The sequence below is a fragment of the Mixophyes fleayi genome, chromosome 12 (genome assembly GCF_038048845.1).
Source record: "Mixophyes fleayi isolate aMixFle1 chromosome 12, aMixFle1.hap1, whole genome shotgun sequence".
NCBI classification, from domain to species: domain Eukaryota; kingdom Metazoa; phylum Chordata; class Amphibia; order Anura; family Limnodynastidae; genus Mixophyes; species Mixophyes fleayi.
Window position 1 is genome coordinate 7,602,477 of NC_134413.1, and position 27,722 is coordinate 7,630,198.

General features: G+C 39.9%; 1 protein-coding gene across 2 annotated transcripts in view; it reads right to left on the reverse strand.

The window, feature by feature from the left end:
• The window catches only part of SAMD4A (sterile alpha motif domain containing 4A), an 84,067-nt gene that overhangs the window by 33,427 nt on the left and 22,918 nt on the right, over positions 1-27,722 (reverse strand). For both annotated transcript variants that reach the window (XM_075193024.1, XM_075193023.1), the window contains exon 3: positions 4,802-5,320. In XM_075193024.1, the coding sequence (XP_075049125.1) occupies positions 4,802-5,320 (519 nt within the window). The remainder of the gene's footprint in view (positions 1-4,801; positions 5,321-27,722) is intronic.

The following is a 27,722-nucleotide window of genomic DNA, read 5'->3' on the forward strand; positions in this document are numbered from 1 at the left end:
CAACATACCTATATTACAGACAACTGGGGCGATTTGATCCACAGAATTTATCCAATTGCCATTTTAGGGATCATAAAAAGGGAAAAAAAAAGGTTTTATTTTCCTCCCTGTGAGGCTAAAATTGGCCACTGTCACACTGGGGAATTTGCTTTTCCTTCCTCTGGATTAAGTCCTCCCAAAGCCTTTGGACAGTGTCCTGAATAAATGGGATGCAAGTTAAAAAAAGAGGAGATGACAGTTTCTGCGACATCACTCATCCTGCCACTGTGCATGAACCCACCAATCCACACTGCATTTCTGCAACACAAGTCTGGCCAGCTGTCAGTCACACTCTGCCTACGTAGAGGAGCTCTTCCCACCTAAATGGCAGTCTGGTGCAGAGGACTTACAGAGAGCACCTTGGACTAAATTAATTGCACACATTCAGGTGATTTCATGTATATTATTAAGCTTACAACATATTAATATAAAATAATGTTTTTACTTCCCCTTTAAAAGGGGTTTTCATTATTCATTAGACATTAATTTATTGACTTGTATGTACCCTCCTGCAACTATTACGACACTGCTTTATTGTCCTAATTTTTTTCTGTGCTTTTCAGTCATATATTGATATCATCGGGCAGAAATAAAATATTTTTTATTTCCTTTTATTTTCCTCATCCTGGTTTATTGCAAAAAAAATAAAAAAAAATAAAAAAGCAGCTTTTCTTTTGATGCAATTGCTTCCAATTGCAGATAGTTTGCCTGCTCACATGAAGACTTGGATGAAAGGCACAGGAGGAAACTAGGAAAACAAAGCAATGGATTTAGTAAAAAGTTGTGTAAGGGTGTGCAAATTAAAGTCGTCTGCAAGGTGGAAACCCCTGTAAGCAGTTCCTGCTGATTAACAGCGCTCAACGCCGTATGTGGCCGACACATCGAATAGACAGAGGACGGATAAAAATGGCAGCATCAGAACAAAACTAAAGAAGGATAAAAGCCAATAGTTCAGAGGGTAGAAAAATCATTTGGACAATCCAATATGGACAACAACAGCGCAATAAACATTAAGTCTACACGTGAAATATGTAGCTGCACATACGGCCAAGTTTACTCTTCGTTTTTGAGGCGTTAAAGCTTCACAAGTGCTTAATGCAAATCTTTATTTACGATATTGTCTTTTATTTCATTCTGTGCACAGTTCACTGACTATGAACGCGGGTCTATAATGCCAGAGCTAAGAGGAGCATCAATCATTCTCAAATTCTCGCTGAAGCCCATCAGCTCAACCAAGTCTGCAGGAAAATATCTATATCACGACCAACTCTACAGAACCATTAGTACCAGTACCACATCCACTGTCTGTATGTTGTAGTATTACATATGTGTTACAGTCAACGACTGATAGCGGATTTTATAAGACGGCTGCAGCATTAATGCCATCTACAGCCTTTAATAACTGTAGTACCGCCCCATCACAACAATATAGCACAGATCTGTAAATATATTTTGAACGGCGCGCACATAGAAATAGGAGTACCATTGTTTAATCTGCAAAAACCTAATTCTTGAAAGAAATAAAAAAATAGAAAACAATTGTTTTTGCTGAATACCTTATCGAGTTACATGTTCATTAACAGGGAGAATAATCTCACAGTCTACAACTGTACTGTAATATATATGGCCATAAATTACAGTGCTTAGAGAAATATTTGAGAAATTACGGTTTTAATCAGGGGCAAACGCAGGATTTATAGAGGGGGGTTTCCCCACCATGCCGCCAGTGGGCGTGACCAATATGCATGGGGGCGTGGCTATAATTTTAGACAGTGCTTAGCTACTCTCCAACTCTTCCTATCCCCCATAATATACATGGGCAATGCTGCGTGCACTACTGTTAGGTGCATGCAGCTCTCCCTTTTCAAGCAGAGCCGTGTGAAGCGGGGGCAGGGTCCAGCCACCTCAACTATACAGTGCCCCAGGCTTGGAGGGGGGTTTTCCAGGCACTAGGAAACTCCCCTCGGTTTGCCTGTGTTAATATCGGCGGCTGATAACGCTGCCGGCGTACAGTAGCCACACACACTTTCCCCACCACCTCCTACAATGGTTATTCCGCTTATGTATCATTGGTTCCCCATACCGCTTAGACTGTAAGCCCACTGGGTCAGGGCCCATTTCATGTCACTGTACGCAATGTGCTTGTTCGTATAAAAAGGAGTTTGGAGTCTTGAATATTTAAGTCGTGAGTATTGTAACTTTCCATTCCACATATAGAAAATAACAGACACCTGATACCACCTCCGACATGTAATACAGGCTTCTACCAAACATTATTTAGGGATCACGAATATATAACGGCTGGATAACGTTCCCAAGAATATTTTACCACGAGGAACACAAGAGATGAGATTGCACAACAATCCTAACCGCAGCAACACTGTAAATCACTGCAAGGGAAATCTCCTCATCTCTAAGCAACTGCAGATTGTCCAGGGAGAAGAACGGGAAATTAATTTGCTTGGAGATGGGTAAATCAGCATAGAAAGGTCACTACAGCTGGCTAATAACTAACCGCATTAATCTAGCAAAACTTTGAAAGATACATGTCTAAGAAATCACTGCAACACATTGGAACGCAACTAAACAATGAGCTGATATTCTGCATTTATGGGTAGATAAAGGGTTTGCATTGCCCTGTTATAGACACCTCTCTATAAGAAAGTCTGACGGATATCAAAATATATTCCATTTGCAGCAATGAAGCCTATTAATGGCTGTGCTAAACATTCTAACCAATATAGAGCCGCAAACTAGCTGCCACCTAAAGCTCCAATATAGAGCCGCACACTGACCGCCACCTATGGCTCCACACAATCCGCTGTGGGTTTACAAATTCCCAAACCTTCCTGCACAGATAGGGAGCGGTGTCTTTTCTCTCTACTAAAGGACTCCCTAACAAAATGTCTTTGTATTTTAATGGAGCGGTTGGTGTGGGCTGTCCCACAGAGCGAAACTCCTGAAACACTGATCTCATGTGATAATCCTGAGCCAAATCGGTGCTTTAAGTGAAGGTTGGAACACTCCTTACAGTTTCATTGTGTCAAAAATATGTTTCACATCTGTGTAATGTGTTCCTCCCCACTATGTAACCCTCCTTCCCTTCTCTTTTTGTCCTTTCCGCCCCCCCTTCTCTACCTTTTCTGTACCCCTTAAACTTTGAAGAAAAATAAAAATACTATTGAAGTTAAAAAAATAAAAATAATAAAATATGTTTCACATGAAAATGAAGCATGTTTCTACCAGCATATGAAATGTTCACAATTATGACCATCTACTGTAAAATTTTAATTACTAGCGCCGCTCGGTAGCAAAATAAGGAGGGGGAGGGGGCACATCCTAAAATTTTACAATAGCTGGGAGTGAAGTTTTAACACTAATAATTGTATCCGGACAACTTAAAGCGCACATGAAAATGGTGACTTGAGAATAAACAATATCGCCACACTATACATCTGTAACACCAAATAAATGTAACATTCCAACATTTATATGAAACTCTTCTGATATCTGTTTAAAGTGTACCAGACAAGCATTCAAAAAACAAACAAAAACCCAACCTGATTAAAAGTCAAATTGCAATATACAGTTATTAATGCAGATACATTTTGTTGAGATTAAAACTCAAATACAATCCTGTGACCCCTCCACCCATCTGCACCATAAACAAATTATTTAAAATTAGTGGTGTGGACAGATGGTCCTGTGACATTCATCTCATGTGATTATTCTGAGCCAATGTACTGAAAGCTGGCAATGTGATGATGTCACAGAATGTTTCTCGGAGCACAGTGAGCATGCTCCCGCCAGTACATGGGCTGGTCACATTCTAATTAATGCTCATAGTTATTCAAATCTGCCCAATGTCATGCAGACATGTTAAAAGGTGAATATAAGAAGCTATAAAGTTGCAGTGTAGTAACATATGTTTAGACGTGTGGATTTAGAAAACATTTAATGTCCAGTGGTGTGTACTTGGGTGTATTGAGCTGGTGCTCTTTAAAGTTTTATTATTTATTTATTATTAATTATTATTATTATTATTATTATTATTATATAGATGCAGGCACCAAAGGTACGAGATTATAAAATATTTTAACATAGGGTGGCCTCCTGGGATAATTTAAGAGGTAGAAGTGGGGGTAGGGATATATTGTTGACAAATTGTTGAAAATTTACCAAATTGTTCAAAGGAGAGCTTCAAGCTCGGCATTCAGAGTTAAATACACACTAGGCACCAAAAACATATTTGCTTCATTGTGCCTACTACAGGTAAATGCATATGGCTAGACAAAGCTTTCGGTTATTGCTCTGCACAAATTAATTGATCAATCGTAGAGGGACGGATCGCTCTGCCATTCCCCAGCTGCACCCACAATGAGGTCAGAGGCGGCTCGTGTCATAAACAAAGCCCCCAAACAGTTGTAATGTCAGGATTATCATTAATCAAGACCGGACAAAGAGCATCTGAGAAAATAAACAAATTAGAAAAGCACTAAAACCGCTTTCTAGTGCACTGTAAGCTTTGTGAATTAAAAACACCTTTACAGAAGGTAAGTATTGCCTTACAACAGGATCATTATATATTTCTATTTAACAAATAGAAAAGGCATGTTAAAAAAAAAAAAAAGATAGGGATAGTGTACTTAAGGACTTGTAACGAATATATTCACCTCTAGGAGGTGGACCCCTAGAGAATGATGCAGTCCAGACGAACTGCGCTTCTATGACCTTATCCAATACACAATAGCAGACGACTTACTTGTGCTTGTGTTTGTTCCAATAGCGTTGATGGTTGTGGGGACGGAGGACGAGGAATAGAGGGGCAGGTGTCCATTCTCGCAGCTCATGTTCTTGTCCTGCCAGTTGGAGGAACCGACGCAGATCCCGGAGTCACGAGAGTTCGGCCAGCCGTTTAGTTTATCGTCCGAGTTCTGTCTTTGGTGGTAGTAATGCATCTGCCCATAATCCAACGAGTCTGAACGACACCGCCCCTGGGTTCCAAAATTACCCGAAGTGCGGTCCTCTAAGTGATTCAGCCACATGGCCAGCGCACTCCTGTCATCCAACGAGGTGGCCGGATGGATCAGAGCGTACGACAGTAGCTGCCGGCTCTCCTCTATGTGCTGGTTGTGTTCTATGGAATGAGCCAACAGTTTCGGCAAGAGCTTCATGTACTCCATTTTTGCATCAATGTTCCCAGGCTTCAGCAAAGGCAGGTGGGTTAAAAGCTGAGAGATGACCGTGTCCTTGGATTCCTGCTGCCACTGGTTAATGATTGCTGAAAGAAAACCAGGGGGAGAAAAAAAGTTGCAGTTAAAATGTAAGAAAAGTCGCCTGAATGCGCATTTAAAAATTTCCACAATAACACATAGCAAAAATAAAGCATCGGAAGAAGTTTGTGGGATTTTAATCTCTGCTAAAACACTACCATTTGTTTGAGGGTAATGCGAAGCTGGGATACCTGGGAGATCCAGCAAAATTAATAAAGACGGATGCTCTTCTAAAATACTCTTGTTTTTTAGCAAAAATTAATTTAACGTGAATTGAGACCCACTTAGCCCCATCAACAGGACTGTCATGTTCCGTCACCAGGTAGGGCTTTATCATGGTGTAAAACAAAAAAGTTATCCCCATTTTTAACTCAGGGGAGTTAAAATATTTTAACATGGTTTTGTAAAAGACATTAAGGGCTAGATTTACTAAGCTGCAGGTTTGAAAAAGTGGGGATGTTGCCTATAGCAACCAATAAGATTCTAGCTTTCATTTTTTTTAGTACTTTCTACAAAATGACAACTAGAATCTGATTGGTTGCTATAGGCAACATCCCCACTTTTTCAAACCCGCAGCTTAGTAAATCTAGCCCTAAATGTGGCTAATAAAAATAAACGTCCAATTAAAAAGTCTGATCCTTCTCTCTATGTTAAAATGCAATATTACCACTTACAAAAATGATCAAATACGGTCTTAACTAAATATTCTAGTAGAGTATTATTGAGTATTTACTAAATGTAGTAAATTGTCTGCAGAAAGTTAAGCAATACCCGGTCGAACTCAGATATATTCTCTACCACTAATTATGGCTTGATACGACTTTGAAGCATTAATGTCGTACATTAGTAGGAGTCATTAAACAGCAACCTCTTTAAAGTGGAAAATATAAAAAAATAATAATAAATAATCTTTAAAAAAAACATAAAAACAAATGTCCGTCACTATTCAAAATCACTTTCAAATCACATGAATATTACATGGTGTAAATTGATCTATAGCAAATAAAATCATTTCACGCTTTGTTTTTACATAACCAAAATGCTTAATAAAACCGAATACAGGCACTTAATGTAACCATTACAAGTCACATGAGATTTCTGTAAAACTGAAGACATTGCAGAGATGGTTCTTATGCAGCGTTCCGTAGAAACGACAGAATGTGAGTTTATCTGATCACAACAGAAGTTCCCAGAGATAAATATTGATGTATCAAACAAATACAACATGTCAAGCGGACTCCTACAAGGCTGGCTGCAGCGGACAGATGGTAGAGTAATCAATACAGAGAAATCTGCAATGTTTAAGCAATCAGGCACAAACTATGCAAATTTCAACCCCGTAAACAGCCTATTACTGCAATAAGATAAAATAGATCTATGAAACCACAGAGCTAGTCTTAATTTCATGGTCTTAACTTTAGAACAGAGTGGGATGTTTATCTATTGTAAAAATTTGGGGAAACATTAGGAGTTGAGTAGAGAATTGGCAACTTGTTTTTGATCACTGTGTCATAAATTTGTAGTAACTTTGTGTTATATGAACCAATCTTCCCACGTGAGGTGTACAAGAGCCTCATATCTGTAGTCTGTGCTGTTAGGGACCCTGTTCCTTCCAATATCTAATTATCAGGCTGTGGCTCCATTACCCTACTGACAGTCCTCACCAAGTCACACAAGTAGATAGGACACATCTTCCCGTAATATCAGCACACTCCATTCCTGAAACAGTATGTACAACTTTGAACAATCATAAAAACATTCACCCCACCCAAAAAAACTAAAAACACACTATTAAGATGAGTCATGTGCCATTGGGTGGAGCCTATTTCTTGAGTATATTCAAATGACTGTTCGGACGCTCCATGACTTTGCCAAAGTGTTTAAGGGATGAAAGGCGAAACAATCCTGTAAGGTAAAATACACTGATCACCGATACCCCAATATTCCATTGCATCCTTTTTAAAAAAAATAATTACCTTTCCCTCTTCATTACAGATATCACACATCTTTAGGACACTGTCCTAATGGGATAAAAAAAAATGTAAAAAAATTCAAAAACAGCAGTCAATTGAGTTGCTGAGTTGCTGAGACGCCAGTCATTTGAGCTGCTGGGACATCACTGGCCCTGCTTCAGTGTAGGAAATCTGCAAAGCACGTTTCTCAAGCTGTCAGTCATTCTGTGTCTGCTCTGTTTGAGCAGCACATACCTCATCACTGCTACAAGAAGGTTAAAGAGCATAATTGACATAGGCATATATATTCTAATTATTTCATGCATGTTGTCCCGATCAATAATACACAGCCTTTCATAAATACTATGTAACACAATGGATTTACTTTCCCTTTAAATAAAGTTAAACTTGATTATGGATACATGTTTGTCTTTACAGCAAGCATTCCCTCCGGTCAATATTGAAGTTGCCAAGATGTAGAGTATTAGAAAATAATGCAGCTGTGGTAAAAAGGTTGCTGCACACAAACATATTTACCTACACAAAGGACAAAAATATGCGTTTTTTGTCACGATCCCTAATCCAAATAAACAATCTTTCACGTGCATCCCCATGACCAAAGTACCGTCTCCTTGTCATGTGACCATACACTCAATTTAGCAAGAAACTGACTTTGCAAACTGCAATAGCCGCTTCTAAATTAGATTCAATTTGATGTGGCCTGTATCTCTTAGCACAGAGCTAAATAGAGAAGTCTTTCAGAGATTAATGCTCCTTTTTTTAACCAGCCAATTCAAACCTAGCTAAAAAATAACGCAGCTTCCAGCTTTTCTGGTGAGCGCCGGATGGAAAAACACCCACAGACGACAACAAAAACAGGGGAAAGTAGACAAAACTGAGTGACATTCAGAGGAAAACCTCAGTGAGTCACCAGTGAACAAGGCAGGTTTTAATTCCAGGCTGCTTATTATGGTAGCAGTGCTAGTACATACAGTTTTGGAAGCACACTAAAATTCCATGGGCTGGTTAAAAATCTAGAGATGTAGGGTGGTGTCTCTTCTATAAATGGCTATGAACTCCGTCCTCTTTTACCTGTGCAAGACGTTAACTTAAAAAGGAAAAAAAGTATACACAGGAAAATTAAAGGATGAATCACTTCTAAATAAGTTATTGTATAAATTTATTTCAATTAGTGACGCAGTGCGCCAATGTATATCATTGCAAATGTACTGATTTTTGTATTAGAAATGTATTGATTGCTGATGCAGTAGGCATATGTTGGAGGTAATGTGTTTTTGTAACAAAGGAAATCCCAGGCTGACTACGCCTTTTCATTTGTGAGTGACCAAGACCTCTTTCAGCCTGAATGCACAGGAGGAGCCCGATAGAGTTAATCCTTTGTCTTAGAGAGATAGGAAGTCAAACAGCAAGTAATTTAGGAAATCACAGATTGATGTAAATTTTGTCAAGTTTAAATTGCATTTAAATCCAAGTGTATTTGCAAGTTGGCAAGTGTCTGGTGGTAGATGACACCAGTAGGAGTGGTCAGTAACAAAGTAAAACAGATAAAATGTGTAACATCCCTTCTCCTCTCCCCCAACAGACCGGGTGGCAAGGTAAGCCCATCCGGTCACACCAGCACACATTTAAAATACTGGGTATGTTTATAAACGCCAGAGATTAAATTTTGGATTTTGTCTGTATACTCCTCTCTTTCTATATATTCCTTAAGTTAAAACTAATTGCAGAATAGGACTTACCTGGTACCCAGCCAACGGCTTTCCTAAATCATGCCTGCCTTGACCATGGAATATGTTGGGTAACCGGTCTTATCGCCAAAGCAATATTTTGCATGTTCCACCCAAAAGTGAAATGTAAATTTTGGGTGTATTTAAAAATATAAAATTATCTTAAAGTTGCAATACCGCTTAGGAAAATATCTTCCTAAGGTGGTCCCTCTCCCTAGCTCCAGGGTCAGCTCTACGTAGGATGCCCAATCATGCAGGATCACCAATCACAAACTGCAATCAAGTGAATGAGGCTTGTGACTGGTCCTTCTCCTCACATCCTGCCAACATTAAATATTTGTTAAAAAAAATAATAATTGTGTAACATTTACCTAGGTGGCAATCCAGCTTTAAATCTTGCAGCAACATTGTTTCAAACACAGTAAAACGGTATTGTTGGCTGCCTGGCAAGTTCTATTGGACTGAAAAACGAAGCAGAGGCCGAACTAACATCTTTTCAAAGTCACTTGATACAAGTCGACTGAAATCTCCATAAAGTAAATCAGTTTGAAACATTAAATAGATGTTATTTTCCATCAGAAGGTATTTAATAAACCAGTTCAATTCCTATTGAATCCAATAGAAAAAGTTATATTTAAATTGCACAAAATGTCACCAACATTGTTTAAGAAGTGATTGTAAAAGGAGGCGTAAATAGACATATACGAAGCGATATATAAATGAGAAACTAAGCAATGTTTCAATGTCCTGAACATCTAAAAGTAAAAAAAACAATTCATAAGAGCTGAAATAACACTTGCATGCTATTATGGGTGCTGAAGACTTCACAAATGTGATTATCACAAAGAGCTTACAGTCTGTACTTAATTTGTCAGGAAGAAGCTGTGTACAAGTGCCCCAGATATTAGTCTTGTTTTTAATTCAAACCCTGTATTGGAATGGTGATGTTGAACAGATGAGATTCCGAATATACCCGACATAAGCTATTAAAACACAGCAGTGACTCGGACTGCTATACATGTCAGGGATAGTGAGGATCCCACATTCCTCTCTGCCCATTTTCTTGGACCTCATCCTGCAGAGAAGATATTTTTGGTAAGCCCATCATGGGGTTTGCTAAATCAAGAGTCGTAGCTACGCGTCCCTCATCCGATTACAGGGATATGCTTTGCTCTTGGCTAAAATGTAATTTGTAAGGGAGACCAGCAGCTACATAGACAGGATTCAGCACAGTCATCTGCAACAGACACCTCTACAAAAACCTTCCCTTAATCCATAGTCTGCTTCACTGGAGGGACAATAGAAACAGCTGCCCATTGTCTTCTGTTACGGACAGATCATGGTTAGGAAACGAATATTTCAGATACAGATTTCACCAGGGTGTCAACTCTCAAAACAGGGCAACCTAGGGGGTACCGCCTTCTCCTCTCTCGCCAGCAGTAGAGCGAGGAGATCCTATTCTAATTCTTTATTTAATTTAAAGCAAAGAGCTTTTTTTCTTTTCTTTTTTAAATAAATTATTATACAGCATCTATAAAAATATTTTGGATACAGTAAAGTCACTAAATAATTGCGTTATCGAGCTGAACGGACATTTATGGTGTCATTGGCCCGATAATCTGGCAAAACAATCTATAGTGTGTACCCAGTATAAGTCCCACATAAACAGAATAAATAAACTTTTCTATGGGGTATTCCTAGGTTTTCATTTTCTATGTAAAGAAGTAATATTCTGGGTCCAGCATGGAATTTTAAAGACTAGAAAAGTTGTTTTAACGCCAATAGGGCAAAAAAGTTTTCAAACATAATTTTATTACATAGCAGCACACACACAACTTGGTTGACAAGTCAGAGGATAGAGCAGGAATCTCACACCACTTACTACACACTAATGTCAGGGATAGAGCAGGAGACTGGTTTGTGCTCTGTACAGTTCTCTCTCCTCCCAGCACTGTGTCAGTAGACAGGTCACACAGCAGCAGGGATCTCACACCACTTACTACACACTAATGTCAGGGATAGAGCAGGAGACTGGTTTGTGCTCTGTACAGTTCTCTCTCCTCCCTGCACTGTGTCAGTAGACAGGTCACACAGCAGGGATCTCACACCACTTACTACACACTAATGTCAGGGATAGAGCAGGAGACTGGTTTGTGCTCTGTACAGTTCTCTCTCCTCCCAGCACTGTGTCAGTAGACAGGTCACACAGCAGCAGGGATCTCACACCACTTACTACACACTAATGTCAGGGATAGAGCAGGAGACTGGTTTGTGCTCTGTACAGTTCTCTCTCCTCCCAGCGCTGTGTCAGTAGACAGGTCACACAGCAGCAGGGATCTCACACCACTTACTACACACTAATGTCAGAGGATAGAGCAGGAGACTGGTTTGTGCTCTGTACAGTTCTCTCTCCTCCCAGCGCTGTGTCAGTAGACAGGTCACACAGCAGGGATCTCACACCACTTACTACACACTAATGTCAGGGATAGAGCAGGAGACTGGTTTGTGCTCTGTACAGTTCTCTCTCCTCCCAGCACTGTGTCAGTAGACAGGTCACACAGCAGCAGGGATCTCACACCACTTACTACACACTAATGTCAGGGATAGAGCAGGAGACTGGTATGTGCTCTGTACAGTTCTCTCTCCTCCCTGCACTGTGTCAGTAGACAGGTCACACAGCAGCAGGGACAAATAGAACAGACACACATGTATATGTGCAATATAAAACCACATAAGAATGCATAATCAAATTAAAACCTCTTAATACTATAATCATCATTTAAAATACATTAAAAAAAATATTTTTTTAACATTAAATACATAAATCAGGATGTTCTTAATTCGTACAGTACCTAAAACGCATTATTACAGTTTCTCGTACTTACACACACACACATGTTCTGTATTGTGTATGAGGCAGTCATCACTATCAGTCAGCACCTGCCCTGTAGCTGCTGCAAATTATACGGCTAAAAAAAGAGCACCCAAGATACGGCCAGAGCTTGAATCAGCCGTATGTGCCAATGCTTTCCCTCTGCAAGCCCTTACTGCACACTGCCTAGGTCAATCATCCCTTCCCTATCCCCAGTCCACCCTTCGTAGGCAGACGGGAGTGTCATTGGCCTGTAGACATGAATTTTATGCAGTCGCGGTCAACGGCATAAGCCTCATTTTTGCGCACGCACAGAACGATTTTACGCCAGATACGCACGTAAATGGACATTCCTTAATTAATCAGGGCCATTATGATCTTTCCTGTCAGTCTTTACATTAGTGAGAGTTTAATCAATTCCAGTTTTCTGGGGTTGCTAAGGGAGAACCAGGGCATATGGAAAATCTATTTTTATAAAATGATGAACATTCGGAAAATCCCAGTTACATTTTTATAAAAAAAAATTATTTTTTTTTTCACATCCACTTTTCAAATCAGAACAAATGAATGTGAGAAGCAACATTTTCCGCTGGTAATCGCTAATTCTACCTTTTTTTCATTCAGCCTCTATTCTCTGGAGTCGTACACATCATCGCCTCTACTATCTCACAGTGGAAGAATGCGCTGGCATACCACATGAGCAGGACTGAAGAATGCAGAGTTTTTCCGTACAGCTTCGCACAATCCCAGATGACGCTGGTCAGCCACATTCTTTTAATTTTACATCACAATTCCACTTATAAAAATGGGACAGAACGGAAATGGATTGGAAAGGTCGGCATTCTGGGATAGGCTCTGTCAAGTGCACTAAACATTTGTTGATTTTACACATTTTTAGTCTGTGTGGTTTTGTAATCGACAAAGAGAAAAAAAAAAAAAAAATAACTGAGGGGAACGACGAGTGTAGGCTACTTAAATGTATTTTAACGAAACAAAAAAACCCAACGTAAAATCTGTCTTTTAGTGGGCTACACACATTGTAATACCTGGTCAACTGCAATATTGCCAGATGTTGGCTTATACCACCTGTGGGTCTTCAGATACTGGGGAACTACAATTCCCAGCAGGCAATATAGCTGGGACTGGTCATTCCACAACACCTACAAAACCACAGTATATCTACCTCTGCTACAGACTAATCCACTGTCTATTTAAAGGACATTTCATGAGGACAACTATATACCCAGTAAAGAAAATGATCATTGTCCCCCATAACTCCAGATCTATATCTAGACTGATCCGGACCATTCACATTGCTAAGCAACGTTCTTTCTTGTCGAGTTCCGAGGATGCTGCGTTGCTATGGTAACCAAACGCTTCCTGTGTAGGGGATGTACACGGGTACCCCTGAGCAAAGACCATCACGCAGGAAACCCACAAACAGAAAGACATCCTGAAAATCTGCAAACATTTAAAATAAGCACAAATTAGGGAAAACCTCTGGCTGCTGTTACAATTATCCTCGACTGCAGAAAACACCTGAAGGCTATTTATAATCCACATAAAAAGCAAGTGCGTGTTACCTGCTAGCCACTTTCAAAAGCAGCAGAGAAGGGATTAGAGAATGATGCAGGAAATATATGCTTAGTCTCTCTCGCTGAGTTTTACAAGAAAGGAGTCACTAAGCAAAGAGCAGATAAATCGTCCCAAGCTCTTACTTATTTTTAATGCAACTTATGTTTGTGCATCTCTTCTGACAGAGTAGAACAATGGATCATGTCTAAACAGGCGTGAATTGGTCACCAACACAGAGGCGGCAGACATTTGGGGGTATATTTGCTAAACAGCGGGTTTGAAAAAGTGGAGATGTTGCCTATAGCAACCAATCAGATTCTAGCTGTCATTCATTTAGTACATTCTACAAAATGACAGCTAGAATCTGATTGGTTGCTATAGGCAACATCTTCACTTTTTCAAATCCGCAGTTTAGTAAATATACCCTTTGAGCTGAACCAATATTGCTAACAGCAATCCTAGAACCAGCGACAACACGGGGTCGCTGTGGAGGAGATCATAATATTAATGGGGTAAATAAGGTGTGGGCAACAGGTGCACTGTTAAATTTTACACTAGATAAGCAGGCTGCTACTTACAAGGATACATTAAAATGTGCAAGCAAATGCAGAGAGAGAGAGATGGGGTTTTATATGCCAAATAACTATCTTACAATTACTGAATAATAATGATACCCACCTCCAAATAGTCAGTCCCACGTTCCTGTGAAGCTACAAGTATTTCCCAATATGCTACAGACCCCTCAGGATCCAAGAATTGGGACAACTGAGAGGCATGTATGTATGTATGTATGTATGTATGTATGTATGTATGTATGTATGTATGTAGAAAGTCTAGATGGAATGCACAAATGTCAGTGAAGGAGGTCAATTAGGCCCTAGAATCACCTTGTCCGTTCTGTATAATAAGGGGGGTTGTCATGCATAATAATTTTAAAATAGTTGACTATAGATGTAAAAATTCACCAATAATAAAGCTATTTTGCATAGAAAACCAGAAGTATATTATTGTCCAATACGCATTATAAAAGAACACTTTATTTTTGAAGTCTCGCTGAAATCAGGTGTTCCTAGCTCCAGGGAATCACTGTAATAAAACCAAAAATGAAAGAAAATAAAAATTTTACTTTCCGAAGATAAATGTGAGCACCGCTTCTTATTTAAGACCTGGACTACCGACTGGACAGCTTTGTGTTTTATCAATGAAGTTAACATTTACAGTGACAATACACCCTGCAATTAGCAATCCCAATCAGTTATCCCTCGTAAATTAATCACTGAAATCAGCAGCGCTTGGCAATGCCGTGTGCAATTGGAGAGGCAGATGTGAGAGGAGACAGGAAGCTTTTACAACTGATTCATGCAATGTTCCTCGCTCATGCTGGATTTGAATTCTAACATGACATATACGTAGTTACCTTCTATCAATCATCGTCATCATTTATACAGTGCCAGAAAATTCTGTAGCGCTTTATAATTGGGCACAAACACTGTAATAAAATAATACTGGGTAATACAGAGAGGTAAGAGGGCCCTGCTTGCAAGCTGACAGTCTATAGGTCAATAGGAGTCGAATACATGTTTGTTCTCCAAACAATGATTTTAAAGGTAAAAAAATAAATGGCCAACTTGTGACATTAGATACAGGAGTACAAGGAATTGTATATGCAGCACAGTGGCATAGTGGTTAGCACTTCTGCCTCACAGCACTGGGGTCATGAGTTCAATTCCCGATTATGGCCTTATCTGTGTGGCGTTTGCATGTTCTCCCGGTGTTTGCGTGGGTTTCCTCCAGGTGCTCTGGTTTCCTCCCTCACTCCATAAACACACTGGTAGGTTAATTGGCTGCTATCAAAATTGATTCTAGTCTCTCTGTGTGTGTGTGTGTGTGTATGTTAGGGAATTTAGACTGTAAGCTCCAATGGGCAGGGACTGATGTGAATGAGTTCTCTGTACAGCGCTGCGGAATTAGTGGCGCTATGTAAATAACTGATGCTGATGATGATGATGTTACACACAAAGCCAATTACTGCAAATAATAACATTTGCAGATCTATGCAGGAAACTTAGATAACGTAGAACAGAACACAGAGGTAAACAGTTCATTAATATAACAGCCATTGATAACATTTTCATATAAACACATATTGTTTCAGTTCCGATTGGTTTCTGTAAATGACCAGTAACGTTTTTCTTCCTATGCACATCACACTTCCTGTATGAAAGCCTACTGAAACCCACTGCAGGGAACAATGCTTAAAAAGGGATTATAACAAAGCTGGAATAGCTAGCAATGTGGTAGATAAAGGCTGGCACACACTAGCAATTGGGCCCAAAATCTCTGTGTGAGCCACTGACACACAATGTTCCTGTTCAATAAGAAACTTAAATTTAATTTTTTCCATAAAATGCTGGAGATTCAATTCAGCGCAAGGTGTCTCTGGAACATCCGCAGAGATACCTCACTCCGATGTCATGGCTGGAATCTCCCTGTACTATGGGATGCAAGCGAAAATAAGCAGAGATTTCTACCGTAATTGCCGGAAGTGTGCGCAGAGCAATGACTGCACGCCACATTGCCAGGAATTGAATCTCCACCTATGTATGTGGTTATTGGCTGACCAATCTAATTGGAAACAATGTCATTCAGTCCTTCAACCCATAAAATCAATCATGGTCTGCCCAATCTAGCAACCCAAATTTAGGGCTGACAGAAGAAATTCTAAACTTGCCTATTGACCCCCTATATACCCCTCCCCCACCTCCTCCAACAGACTGACGGCTCTATAGAACGGAGTACAGAAGCTGCAATAACGATAGTGTTGTGACCGATTGAATGAGAGAAGAAGGAACATGAGAGGGCGAGAAAGAATTATCACCATACTGCCCTTTGTCGAAGTCGAATAACTGGATGAAGTCAGCTAAAGTAAATAATATGTTTACCGTCCGATTTTGATTAGTAAGCTACGTCATAGCGCAATCGCAGAGGTAAACAGCACATACACTTACATTCACACTTGCATTTGTAAATAGAACACATTTATTAAAGTTCTAACCCACATTCATTTATTAATAAATGAATTAGAGATTATTTTTACATAGGTAAAACTACAGTAAGGGTATTTATGGTTCAGGTCCTCAGAAATGTATGGAGTTTGGTCTTATATTAATCCACATTTTACCAGCAGAAATCCGGTATCAACAGAGGAGCGATCGCTAGTTATGATTAGTATGAGATTAATACTCAAAAGCAATCTGTTTATAGGTCAGTTTACACTGTTTTTTCGACGGGAAGACACGTATGCAACAGTTTGAGTGAGTTGCCCCCACCTTTGGAAAGAGGATCAATTGAACTGACCTATGACCAGCAGTCTACTGGAACATCATAAACTCTGGACCAATGAAGCGATTTCTTAGTGTTATCTGTGTATAATTATGACATCACCACTATTTCTTTGTAACCAAACTGAATATAAAGTGGCATCTGGTACCAGAACAATCTCTTTACCAACAGACATAAGCTTTGACGACTGTTCCTGGATCCAGGGTGCGCTGCGTATGTATCGGTTATACTTTGTAACATTCCTATTGTATTTTGCTGCTTATTGCTATTAAATATCTTTTGTGCTTTGGAACCACATTGATCGCATTAGGCAATGATTATTGGTGACAATAGACATGGACATAACACCTTATTGAACCACATTCTCCCCTGCAGTCAGTGACCATAGAAATAGGGGGCGCAGTGTACAAGTTCCATCTCCTGCGGCAGATTGCTAAAGAAAGCCCCTATGTCTTAGCTCCTGCCTGGTTGAAAACTTTTACTTTAATATTTTCAAGTACTTCAAAGTGGTCTTTAAGAAATGACCAAGCCAGATGAATGAACTTCGAACCACACGCAGCTTTCGTATTTTCCTGGACAGTTCCCTTTTCCTTGGATGAATGCAAAAACGAACACTGAGACTTTGAAGCTTTGTTGACGATTGAGGAAGTAGGAATCTCACATGCTGAACATATTTTTACATTTCAAACTGACGTGACAAGATTACAGGCACATCCTTCAGCTTTACAAGACGCCCAGGACTAGTTTGAGAATCATTATAGACAAAGGGGTATATTTACTAAACTGCAGGTTTGAAAAAGTGTAGATGTTGCCTATAGCAACCAATCAGATTCTAGCTGTCATTTCGTAGAATGCACTAAATAAATTAAAGCTACAATCTGATTGGTTGCTATTAGGCAACATCTCCACTTTTATTCTGTACCTGAAAACTTGGTTATTGAAGATTACCTACCTTGCCAGATTCTGTTGCTTACCAGAGAAGATCATGATGTGTTCAAGAATAAAACAGAGAGGGTCTCAAGACCTAGATCAGAGGCCATTAGCAAGCCATGTAACATTGTAGTAGGTTTACATTATTTTCCAATAAAATGAGGAACACTTTCCATCAGCTCGGGAGAGACCTATGGTATCGGAAGGTGTCACTCTTCAATTATCTGCAAAACTCGCTCCCTCTACACAATAACACCAAGTTATGCTTAGTAATAAGGTCATCCTGAAGTGGAGATATCACTTCCTGTTAACTCCAAGAAATAAAAAAGGAATGGAGCTAAAATATATACACAATCAAAGACCCTTCAGAAGCTTCTTCCTCATTGATGGGACTCTGATCAGAATGAGGGACGTGTTTTTCAGTTACTGGGACTCTTAAAGCGCAAGATCTGATGGTGGTGACCCAGACAACACTCTTATCTAACCAGTTATTTACTCTTGAATGGTCGTCATTCTTCCGTTTTCTTCTACTTGATTCTGCGATAGCCGTCTCATTGTTGGCCTAGTTAATCATGGACAACATAGCGCTTCATCCACCAGTAGAAAACCAAGCTGCAGTCAATATAACTTTCTGATGAGGACACCTCATTCTTATACACTAGCTCGTCTGGTGCCTATGACAAGTACTGCTGCAGGAGCTTCTATGGAAGAGAACAGTGGATTTACTCTAAAGACTCTTTTACAACATGACAAGTTAGAGGAACCGATGGCTCACTACAAACCACAAGGGCCAATCAGTCCACAGCCCTGACTATCAAAAGCAACCAACGGTTTAAGTCAGGGGAGCCACATCTCATTTCTATTTAGAGGGCCCTTTGTCCACCTAGCATCCAGGTGGACTAAAGGCAGAGACCAAGCCCTGAAAACAACCCAGGGATAATCACCACTAATCAAAGCTGTCAGGGGACGTGGCCGTCATACATCTGGCCCAATGATTCCCTCTAGAATGCTCTGGTACAAATAGAAGTTTATGATGGACTCAAGAACTGCAAAGTGCCGAGGTCCTGTGGCTGCAAAACAAAACCAAATCACTCCTTCACCAACGTACATGACGATTAGTGTTGGTATCAGAGGTTTTTTATTTCATTGTCACGGTGTTAATACAAACGTGTATGCTCCAGAGGGGCCAAAGGTTCCGCTTTTATATAATAGACAGATGGTGACACTTAATGATCATCATTAGTTATTTATATAGCGCCACTAATTCTGCAGCGCTGTACAGAGAACTCACATCAGTCCCTGTCCCATTGGAGCTTACAGTCTAAATTCCCTAATACACACACAGACAGACAAAGAGAGAGACTAAGGTCAATTTTGATAGCAGCCAATTAACCTACTAGTATGTTTTTGGAGTGTGGGAGGAAACCGGAGCACCCGGAGGAAACCCACGCAAACACGGGGAGAACATATAAACTCCACACAGATATGGCCATGGTCATGAATCGAACTCATGACTCCAGTGCTGTGAGGCAGAAGTGCTAACCACTAAGCCACTGTGCTGCCCAATGATGATCAAATAATGAAGTACACTTGATTAGCATGCCGATTCAAAGTGAAGGGGTAACAGTTTTCTTATATACATGCACCCTTCCTTCTACGCTCTAAACTACATGGATTTGGAGGCTCACTACATAATTGTTGCAGGCACGGTATTAATGTTACCGTAGCTTCAAAACATGTCCAAATACTTAAAGAGCAACATTTTTGTTCACATTTAACCAGGTCCAACAGAAGCATCAGAGAGGGAGAACTAGAGAGTGTGGAGACCTCACTCAGACAGCACTAATCTTCCATCTTGCTCTTCTATACCTCAAACTTTTCAGCTGGTGACAAATCATTGCTTTTGCATTTTAAAGAGATTGGTCACTCTCCTATACGTTCTTCTTCCATCCTCACAAAACATATTCGCAGACAGACAAATTTTACATGACATCTAAAAAGGCAGCCATCACTCCTCGGTACAAACAGTTTTCTAAGACTGGGATGATTGTAGAGGCAGAGGTCTTTGGAGACTTAAACATTCCTTTCTTAATGACCCTGTGGATGTGTAGAGGATTGAGAAGGCCCTGACAGAGGACTTTCAGATTAATGACACAGAGGGGTCATCTCATTTCACAACAAACTGTTTCACACATCTGACGAGGTTTCTCCAGGATCTTCAAATATTGATCTAGAGTTTTGGTAGAATGCTTCTTTACCAATGCTGTTAAGTCACAAGCTCTTACTCTTACTCTAACCCCCAAATGTTGTTGAATTACTGAAAATTTTAATTACATTTTTACATTTTAGTCCACGACTGCAATAGCATATTTGAATGCCAATCTAACCAAGTCTCCCTTTACACACATAACTACATACCTTCATTACAAAATGGAGTTACTATGACATCTGTTGGGTAGAGAGAATCACATCCATTAACATTACATTCCTACCACGCTTTCTCTACTCATTCAATATACTATGTATCTCCCAGCACTCTCAGAACAGGTTCAGAGAGATGTATCTCACTTTATGTGTCCAAATAAGGCAGGTAGAATTCGGTTATCTCTCATGACCCAGACAGAAGTCCTCATGGGTGTTTATAAACAAATTAATCGGTGTTCCTCTAGATTACTTCTTAGTCAACTTTTACTAGCTTCCAGACCTGCTCTTACCACGCTATCAGAACTTCACAATAGAATAGAATTACTTGTCTTGATTAGGCGTTGACAGTGACAAGCTGACTGACCTTATGGTTAGTCTTTAATTTGTATTGTAGTTCATACTTGTCAACTTTCCCTGAATGTCAGACAGACTCCCTGAAATAGGGGTGATCTCCCTCAATCCCTGAAGAGTCTGGCATTTTCCCTGATGCTGAGCCAGTACAAGACGTGGTTGGCTTCGCCATCTGTGGCATGATGACAGTTCAGAAATTGTGTCCTATGTCCATGTATTGATGCCTATGGAGGTGGCCATTTTCATGGAGACCAAGATTTAATCAAAGACTGACAGGTAAGACAACATGACTTCAGTAATGGAGACAGAAATGTAAAAGACTCTTCAGTCTCTAAAGATTCATTAGCTGCTTTTCTTTAACGCATAGTTGCCTACTCTCCCGGAATGTCCGGGAGACTCCCGCATTTCTGGGAGACCTCCCAGGAGAGCGGGGTAACCTTCCGGTTCTCACCCCCGCAATTGATAAGTGGTGGGGGTGGGGCTTAATTATGCAAATATCGCGTCATCTCAGCCCCAAAATGATGTGATTCGTCAAGCCCCGACCCCGCACGCCCAGGGAGATCCCCGCACGCCCATGATCTCCCTGAAGCTAACGAGGAAAAGTTGTTGTGTACATGCTATAGATTGGCACTCCATTTTTGCTCAGTCGCATTCTCAAATATCGTCCTTAAGTTTATGTGAGCACTTTTCAAACAGACATTTTCTCAATGCATGTCTAAGAATTTAACATAAAAATTAAACTGCATTAACCAGCTAACAACTACTTATAATGTTATCATCCAGGTTACAGATTGTCTTTCTATTTTTTTGATCTGCGTGAATCTTCAAAATCGTGCCGTCCTGTAAACTTGGACGTAGTAAGCAATCTTTACAAACAACAGTTGGACTTGGCCCACATGATTAGCCACCCTACGGGCAAAATTAATATCTGTGGACATTGGACGGACTCCCCTCCCCCAAAAAAGTCGCCCTCTCAGTCTAAGAAAAGTGATACAATTATTTTCTCATCTTTTAAAAATTTCATTGTGATAAAACTGAACAAGCAAGTTACAAAACTTCTGCGAGTGACAATTAGGGATGACTTTGCAGTCAGTGCTTAGCAGGGTGGAAATCTCTATTACATGTAATAGTCATTGCAGATCGCCACAAAACTGGGTGTCAACGAGTCGTTTATGGCACAAATCATAATATAATAAATTTTCGGAATTATGGATAGAACAATTCCTGACCCCCCCATTATATACCAGTATAATCTAGCAAACATAAGATCACGGCATGTACCACAACAGAACATTAAATGGAAAATGGTAAAACAGACCAAAGGCTGAAACTTGTGATAAAAAACTGAATGTCCTTTTTAAATAGATGTTAAGTAGGACATAATATGCATAGTATGTTATTAAAAGTCTTATTTCTATGTATTTCTTTGGAGAGGGAGCTGCTTTGTAGCTTATCCGAGCAAGACAAAACTGAATTACACGTGGGGTAAATGTATCAAAATTTCCAAGCTAAGGTGTTGCCCATAGCAACCAATCAGATTCTAGCTATCAATCTCTAGGATGTACTAAAGGATTGTTATAATCTGATTGGTTGCTATGGGCAACACTTCCACTCTTCCTTTTTAGAAGGGTTGATACATTTACCCCATAGGACTTCAATAGAACAGCACCCCTAGTGGATAAAGTACAAACTGAAATGGGTGAAAGTTTGCTCGACAAAGGTGCGACTTTTAAACAAAGCACCTCAATAGATGTCCTGCACTGAGGAGACCTAACAAGGAGGGAACAGACTCTAGGTAGGAGCATGTGTAAGCACAGGTTTGTGTCATGACCAAAATTCAGCAGGTAAGGCACTGCCAGAAAGTGTATTAAGTATATTCTCCTTAATGGGAACGGATTATTTTAATACTGTTCCAATAGGGTAGCTATAGAGTAGCTTACAGATTCCCTTTACTGTTCTCATTGTTTCTTCAAGGACCTGAATAACAAACGGTCACAGGGGTTGTCACTCTCCTATAAACAAAGTATAAATTATGATCACGATTTCCCAATAGGTTTTCCTTGTTCTTTGGTTGTAGTTTACATTCAGACCCCTGTCTCTCTCTGCTATTACCCACGCGTTTTATAAAAGCTAGACTTCCTGTTCCAGAGAGTGTTTTTCTTGCTCACGACTGATGTTTGTTCTCTATTTGAACTCTTGTGTAGCACAAAAGGTTACGTTTAGGTAACGTATTTATTTATTTTTATTTTTAAAATAAAATACGAAAACAATTGTTCAACGTTGTCAACTAGATTGAAACTTAAATTCATAATAAAAGTATTTATTCATTAAAAATAAAAGAAAGTGTGTTTACAGCAATGTTCTGGAACTTTGGGTTATTCCTGTATGTATTGGCAAATCATGGGATAGATACATACACATACACATACACACACACACACACACACACACACGTGTGTAGCTTTCAAATGCTTGCCCGACATGGGAGTTGAGTCCATGATGTGGAAAGTTACGCGTTTTGAAGAGAGTGCACCATAGCTGTCATTTTACTAGAGCTAATGAAGGGGCAGATTAAATCCTCCAGCTGCAGGCACTTTTGTTTAATACAGTACTGGAAATCTTGTATATTTTTGCTCACACTGACAGTATTTTCCGACGCTTTCACAACCAACCTCTTCATGAAGAGTTTTGGGGAGATTTGCGCACAAGGAATTGCACACACAGAGAACACTACAATACCGCGGGGCGATTTGTTGTGGGCCACCATAGATATTGGCAAATGTTGCTTCAACAGCAGAGATCCCCTTCTCGAAGAAATCTAAATCTAAGGGGGGATTTCAATTCACCCCAAAGTATCGCCGCGCTAAAGCTATTACGGTAAATTTAATCCGGATTTCTGCTCGCTTTACAGTAACGCGGCCAATTGAATTCCCCCCTAAATCTCTTTTTCCATCACATACAAGATTCGCTTGATGTGCCATGCTGTGTAAAGAATGATGGAAATCTGAACATTCTGGCTCCCATTGTCTGTTGAAATACGTATCACGGTTTATAAAAACGCAGCCTGTGATATGTGTAAGTGAAGGAGTTAATGAAACTAACCCTTTGTTTGCAAGTAACTCTCAGGTGGATACCAAGGCTCCGACTCATTAAGGCACAAAAAATGAACATAAACTGCGTTGTTTTTTTTTTTTTAAATGCACGTAATTTATACATATGCAGGTCGGTATTCAAATACAAGCGGATCTGAAGATACGTCTTTTGTTGAGTAGGTCTAGGTACGACTGACAGACAATACGCTGCAATACATATGTGAAATGTAAACTCCCAGCAAAAACACACAGGGAACAAAAATAAAAATTCTACATGCGATACATCAGGATGTTCCTAATATCTACTGTACATAAAATGCATTTATACAGTTGCTCCTGTTTACAAACACATGTTCTAGCATGAATACACAGCAGCCCTATTCCACCAATGAAATTGTAGGTGGTTGTAAGGGTCCGCTGCGCTCGAAGATTAATTGAATGTTGCTGCGCTCACTGATTTTACGCACAATATGGCACGTATCAGCGTTTCCCTTCCTTAATGAACCAGGCCCCAAGTGCCTGAACACAATTAAGACTCTTCATCTCTTTAAATTTAAAAAACTACAATTAACCTAGTTGCCGTGAGCAAAAGGTTAACATAGTAAATTTATTCTAATATATGTGTATATCCATCTTTTATAATAAAAACTTTTTTTGTCTACATCCAAGACCATTCTTTGTTTGTTAATGCCGAATCTTGTTATAATACTGTTTTGTTCCCAATTATAAGCACTGACCAGCCAAATTCCTGAATAGAAATATAAAAACGGACATAACTACTATCTGGTATTTATTATAATATTGTTTGATGCCAATATAGACACATTTTGACCCAGGATATGTGCACATAGAACTTAAATATTACTTGTTGTGTCAAGATGGAATTGTTCACAGTGATTAATCATGAAATACTGTAGAATGTTTGTCAGTGACATTTAAACAAGAGTACTTGAGCATTTTCACATGATTCCGACATAATTTGTGGAATTAGGCAAAGGTTACACTTGCCAGCGCATTTCCAATTCAGTACAATACGTTTTAGTGCGCTCCATTGCCGTCTCCTCTCTGTTGGTCCTCTAGTGACAACTGATGTAGGGGGAGGTGATTATAGAGATCAGCATCCTGCTGCTGTATGACCCTAACTGCATTCTATAACTGTTACAACTGCTGCAGCCACTCTAACCCTGCATGTACCTGCATCAGTGCTGTTGTACCTGTTCTCAAATAAACCAACTTGGTAAAGTTTATCGCTGCATGGACTAACATCTCTATCAAACACTGCTGACACCTTAAATACTCCAAAAATTTCTGCCAATAACTAATAGATTTAATATGACTATTTCAGATAGGCAAGACCCATTTTTAGGGTTTAAAACAGAAACAATAAGTGAATTCATTATAATTTATATCTAAATGCAATTTTAAAACAATATAGCTCCTTATTTTGCATGTATTGTTACACAGAAGTTCACATTTTACTATTTTAATGTTATAACATATATCACTACATTGTGGACCTACAGTACTCAGCTTTCCTGAGAGAGAGAGGGAGAGAGATGCAACACTCAAGTACAAACACAATGGATCTGCACTCGCAAAGGGACTAAACCCTTAACACAAAGAGGTAACGCTTACAAATAGGGGATGTCCACTTTTAAGACACCCCCTTGCAAAACCCTGATTCAGTACAGCCATAGCCCACCCAGGAACCTCACCTGTTATCTGAAATTCCCCCCTCAATGGTATTCTATAAAGCTCTATGGTGGAGAACAGACTAATATTTGCTTGTGAGGCGCAGCATTACTGTAGCAAAAATTAGCAAGATGCATTGCAATCCGGCTTCAGGCAATGTAGCATTCCCGGGGTGGAGGAGGTGTAACCCCTTTATTTTCTACACTGAGGTTGGCAGGGGCAAACGCAGGAATTGTAGAGGGGGGTTTCCACACCATGCCGCCAGTGGGCGTGACCAGCATGCATGGGGGCGTGGCTATAATATTAGACACAGTGCTTGGCTGCTCTCCAACTCTTCCTATCCCCATAATATACATGGGCAATGCTGCGTGGACTACTGTTAGGTGCACACAGCTCTCCCTTTTCAAGTAGAGCCGTGTGAAGCGGGAGCAGGGTCCAGCCACCTCAATTATACAGTGCCCCAGGCTTGGAGGGGAGTTTCCAGGCACTAGGAAACCCCCTCTTGGTTTGCCTATGGTTGGGGGCTAGTAACAGGGAGCTGTACAAAATAAGACGACCGCTTTAAAAGGTGATCTCCAGCAGGCTACAGATGGTCTTTAAAATAGCAATTATAAACAGACCAGGCTTGCTGAGACTTGTTGTTCCACAACCACTGGAGAACAACAGTCTACTGTCCTGTGTGACAATACACGGAGACAGGCTGCAGTCATTATTAGAGTAAGACATATGTACTGATCATTGGTTGGATTGCCTCATATTAGGTTCTTTGACAGCACGCTTGTTTTGATGTCTGGGGAGGAATGCTCGTTACATTAACAAATATTTGGCTGCGGGTTGTTTTCAGAGCTCATCTGAAAAGCGGCAGCATCACAAGAGTGCCCCAACAGAAGGTACAAACTATACCCAGGAAGGTCAATTTTACCCCTATGATAAAAAAAAAACAATATAGAGATGCCTTCATAAAAATCTAGGTAAAGAGGTTCAACAGAAAAATAAACACTATCGAAATTACAAAACGAAGATGAAAAACGGAGGCTAGTGTATTTTAAAAAAAAAAAACTATTGCACTTGGTCTGTAGTAAAGGACAGATTGCTGGATTAAACAATCTTGTGGGTGTTGTAGCTTCGGAAAGAACACAATGGGAGTTGTAGTTACCAGGTGATACAACAGATACTGTACAACGGAGCTTGCACGCTCCAGAAAAGCAACAAAACCGGTCATTGTCTGTTTGTCACCTGGAACAGTCGCCTCCGCAGAGATAAACCTGTTTTTCCCCCAAAGAGGAGTAGATGGTTTTCCGCTGTATTTCAGCCACCAAAAGGAGTTTTCCTGGTTCCTCACACAGAAAAAACATCCTTACCCAGCAGTGAAACCACGTTGGCAGCTGCGGAAAGTTTCCATAGGGGAAATTAGATATAATAAACATCGTTGTTGATGCACCACAGTCCTCAAGCTGTCCTTTTTCCCCAAGACCTGTCTATTAAACCTTCCAAAAAGTTAAAAAGCGGAGGTGTTGTCCATAGCAAGCAATAAGATCATAGCTGTCATTTTGTAAAATGTACTAGAAACATTATAGCTACAATATCATTGGTTGCTATGGGCAACGCCCTCCACTTTTCCTTTTTTAGAATCTTTGATAAATCTCTCCCCCCCAAGTGTTCTAAAACACAGTCATGCAAATACCAAAGATACAAGTGGCCTTATTGGCGTTGATTTGAAGTTTTATTGTATTTACATCATTATTCAAAAGTCGACAATTAAAAGTTAAAGCACCCTCGCCCTACTGAATAATTCTGTTCCCAAATTTCGGGAAGTTTGGGCACCATGGTTCAATTGGCAACAATCTCCTGTGCCGGGAAATATTTGAGTGAAAAACATAACCCTACGCCATCCACCCCTCTTCCCCTTCCTCTAATAACTAACAAAAAAAATCCCCAAAAAACACCGCTATACCATAAATGTTTTTGAGTCTCAACAATTAATAGAATACCCTCTTTTTTTCTCTCTTCTTTTTCTTGAGTGACATTATGGCTATATTTTATAAACGTTATTTTACTCTTTGTATTTTATGTTCACTCATCTGTCTATGCGGTTTCAAAATAAAAATGTAAAAAAAAAAAAGTTAAAGCACCCTATAATATTGCCTCCATTTCTTTAAGAAAATAATGCGTTGTATTTTGTTCACACACCGCTAATAACTCTCTCCATCTGAGTACAGAGTTCCATGGTTATTTATTCAGTGTTTGAGTGAGCAGCCTGCCACACAGGGTGGACCTGCGGACTGACTAGCCTGGGGGTACTATGGATTCCTTAGAAAGTGAGATACGAGTGCGCAACCTACACGGAGCAGGTTTATTGGGCCTTTAGGATGGACAACAATGAATAATGGAATAAGTAGACGGCAATGAAATACACAACTCAGAGGAGACTG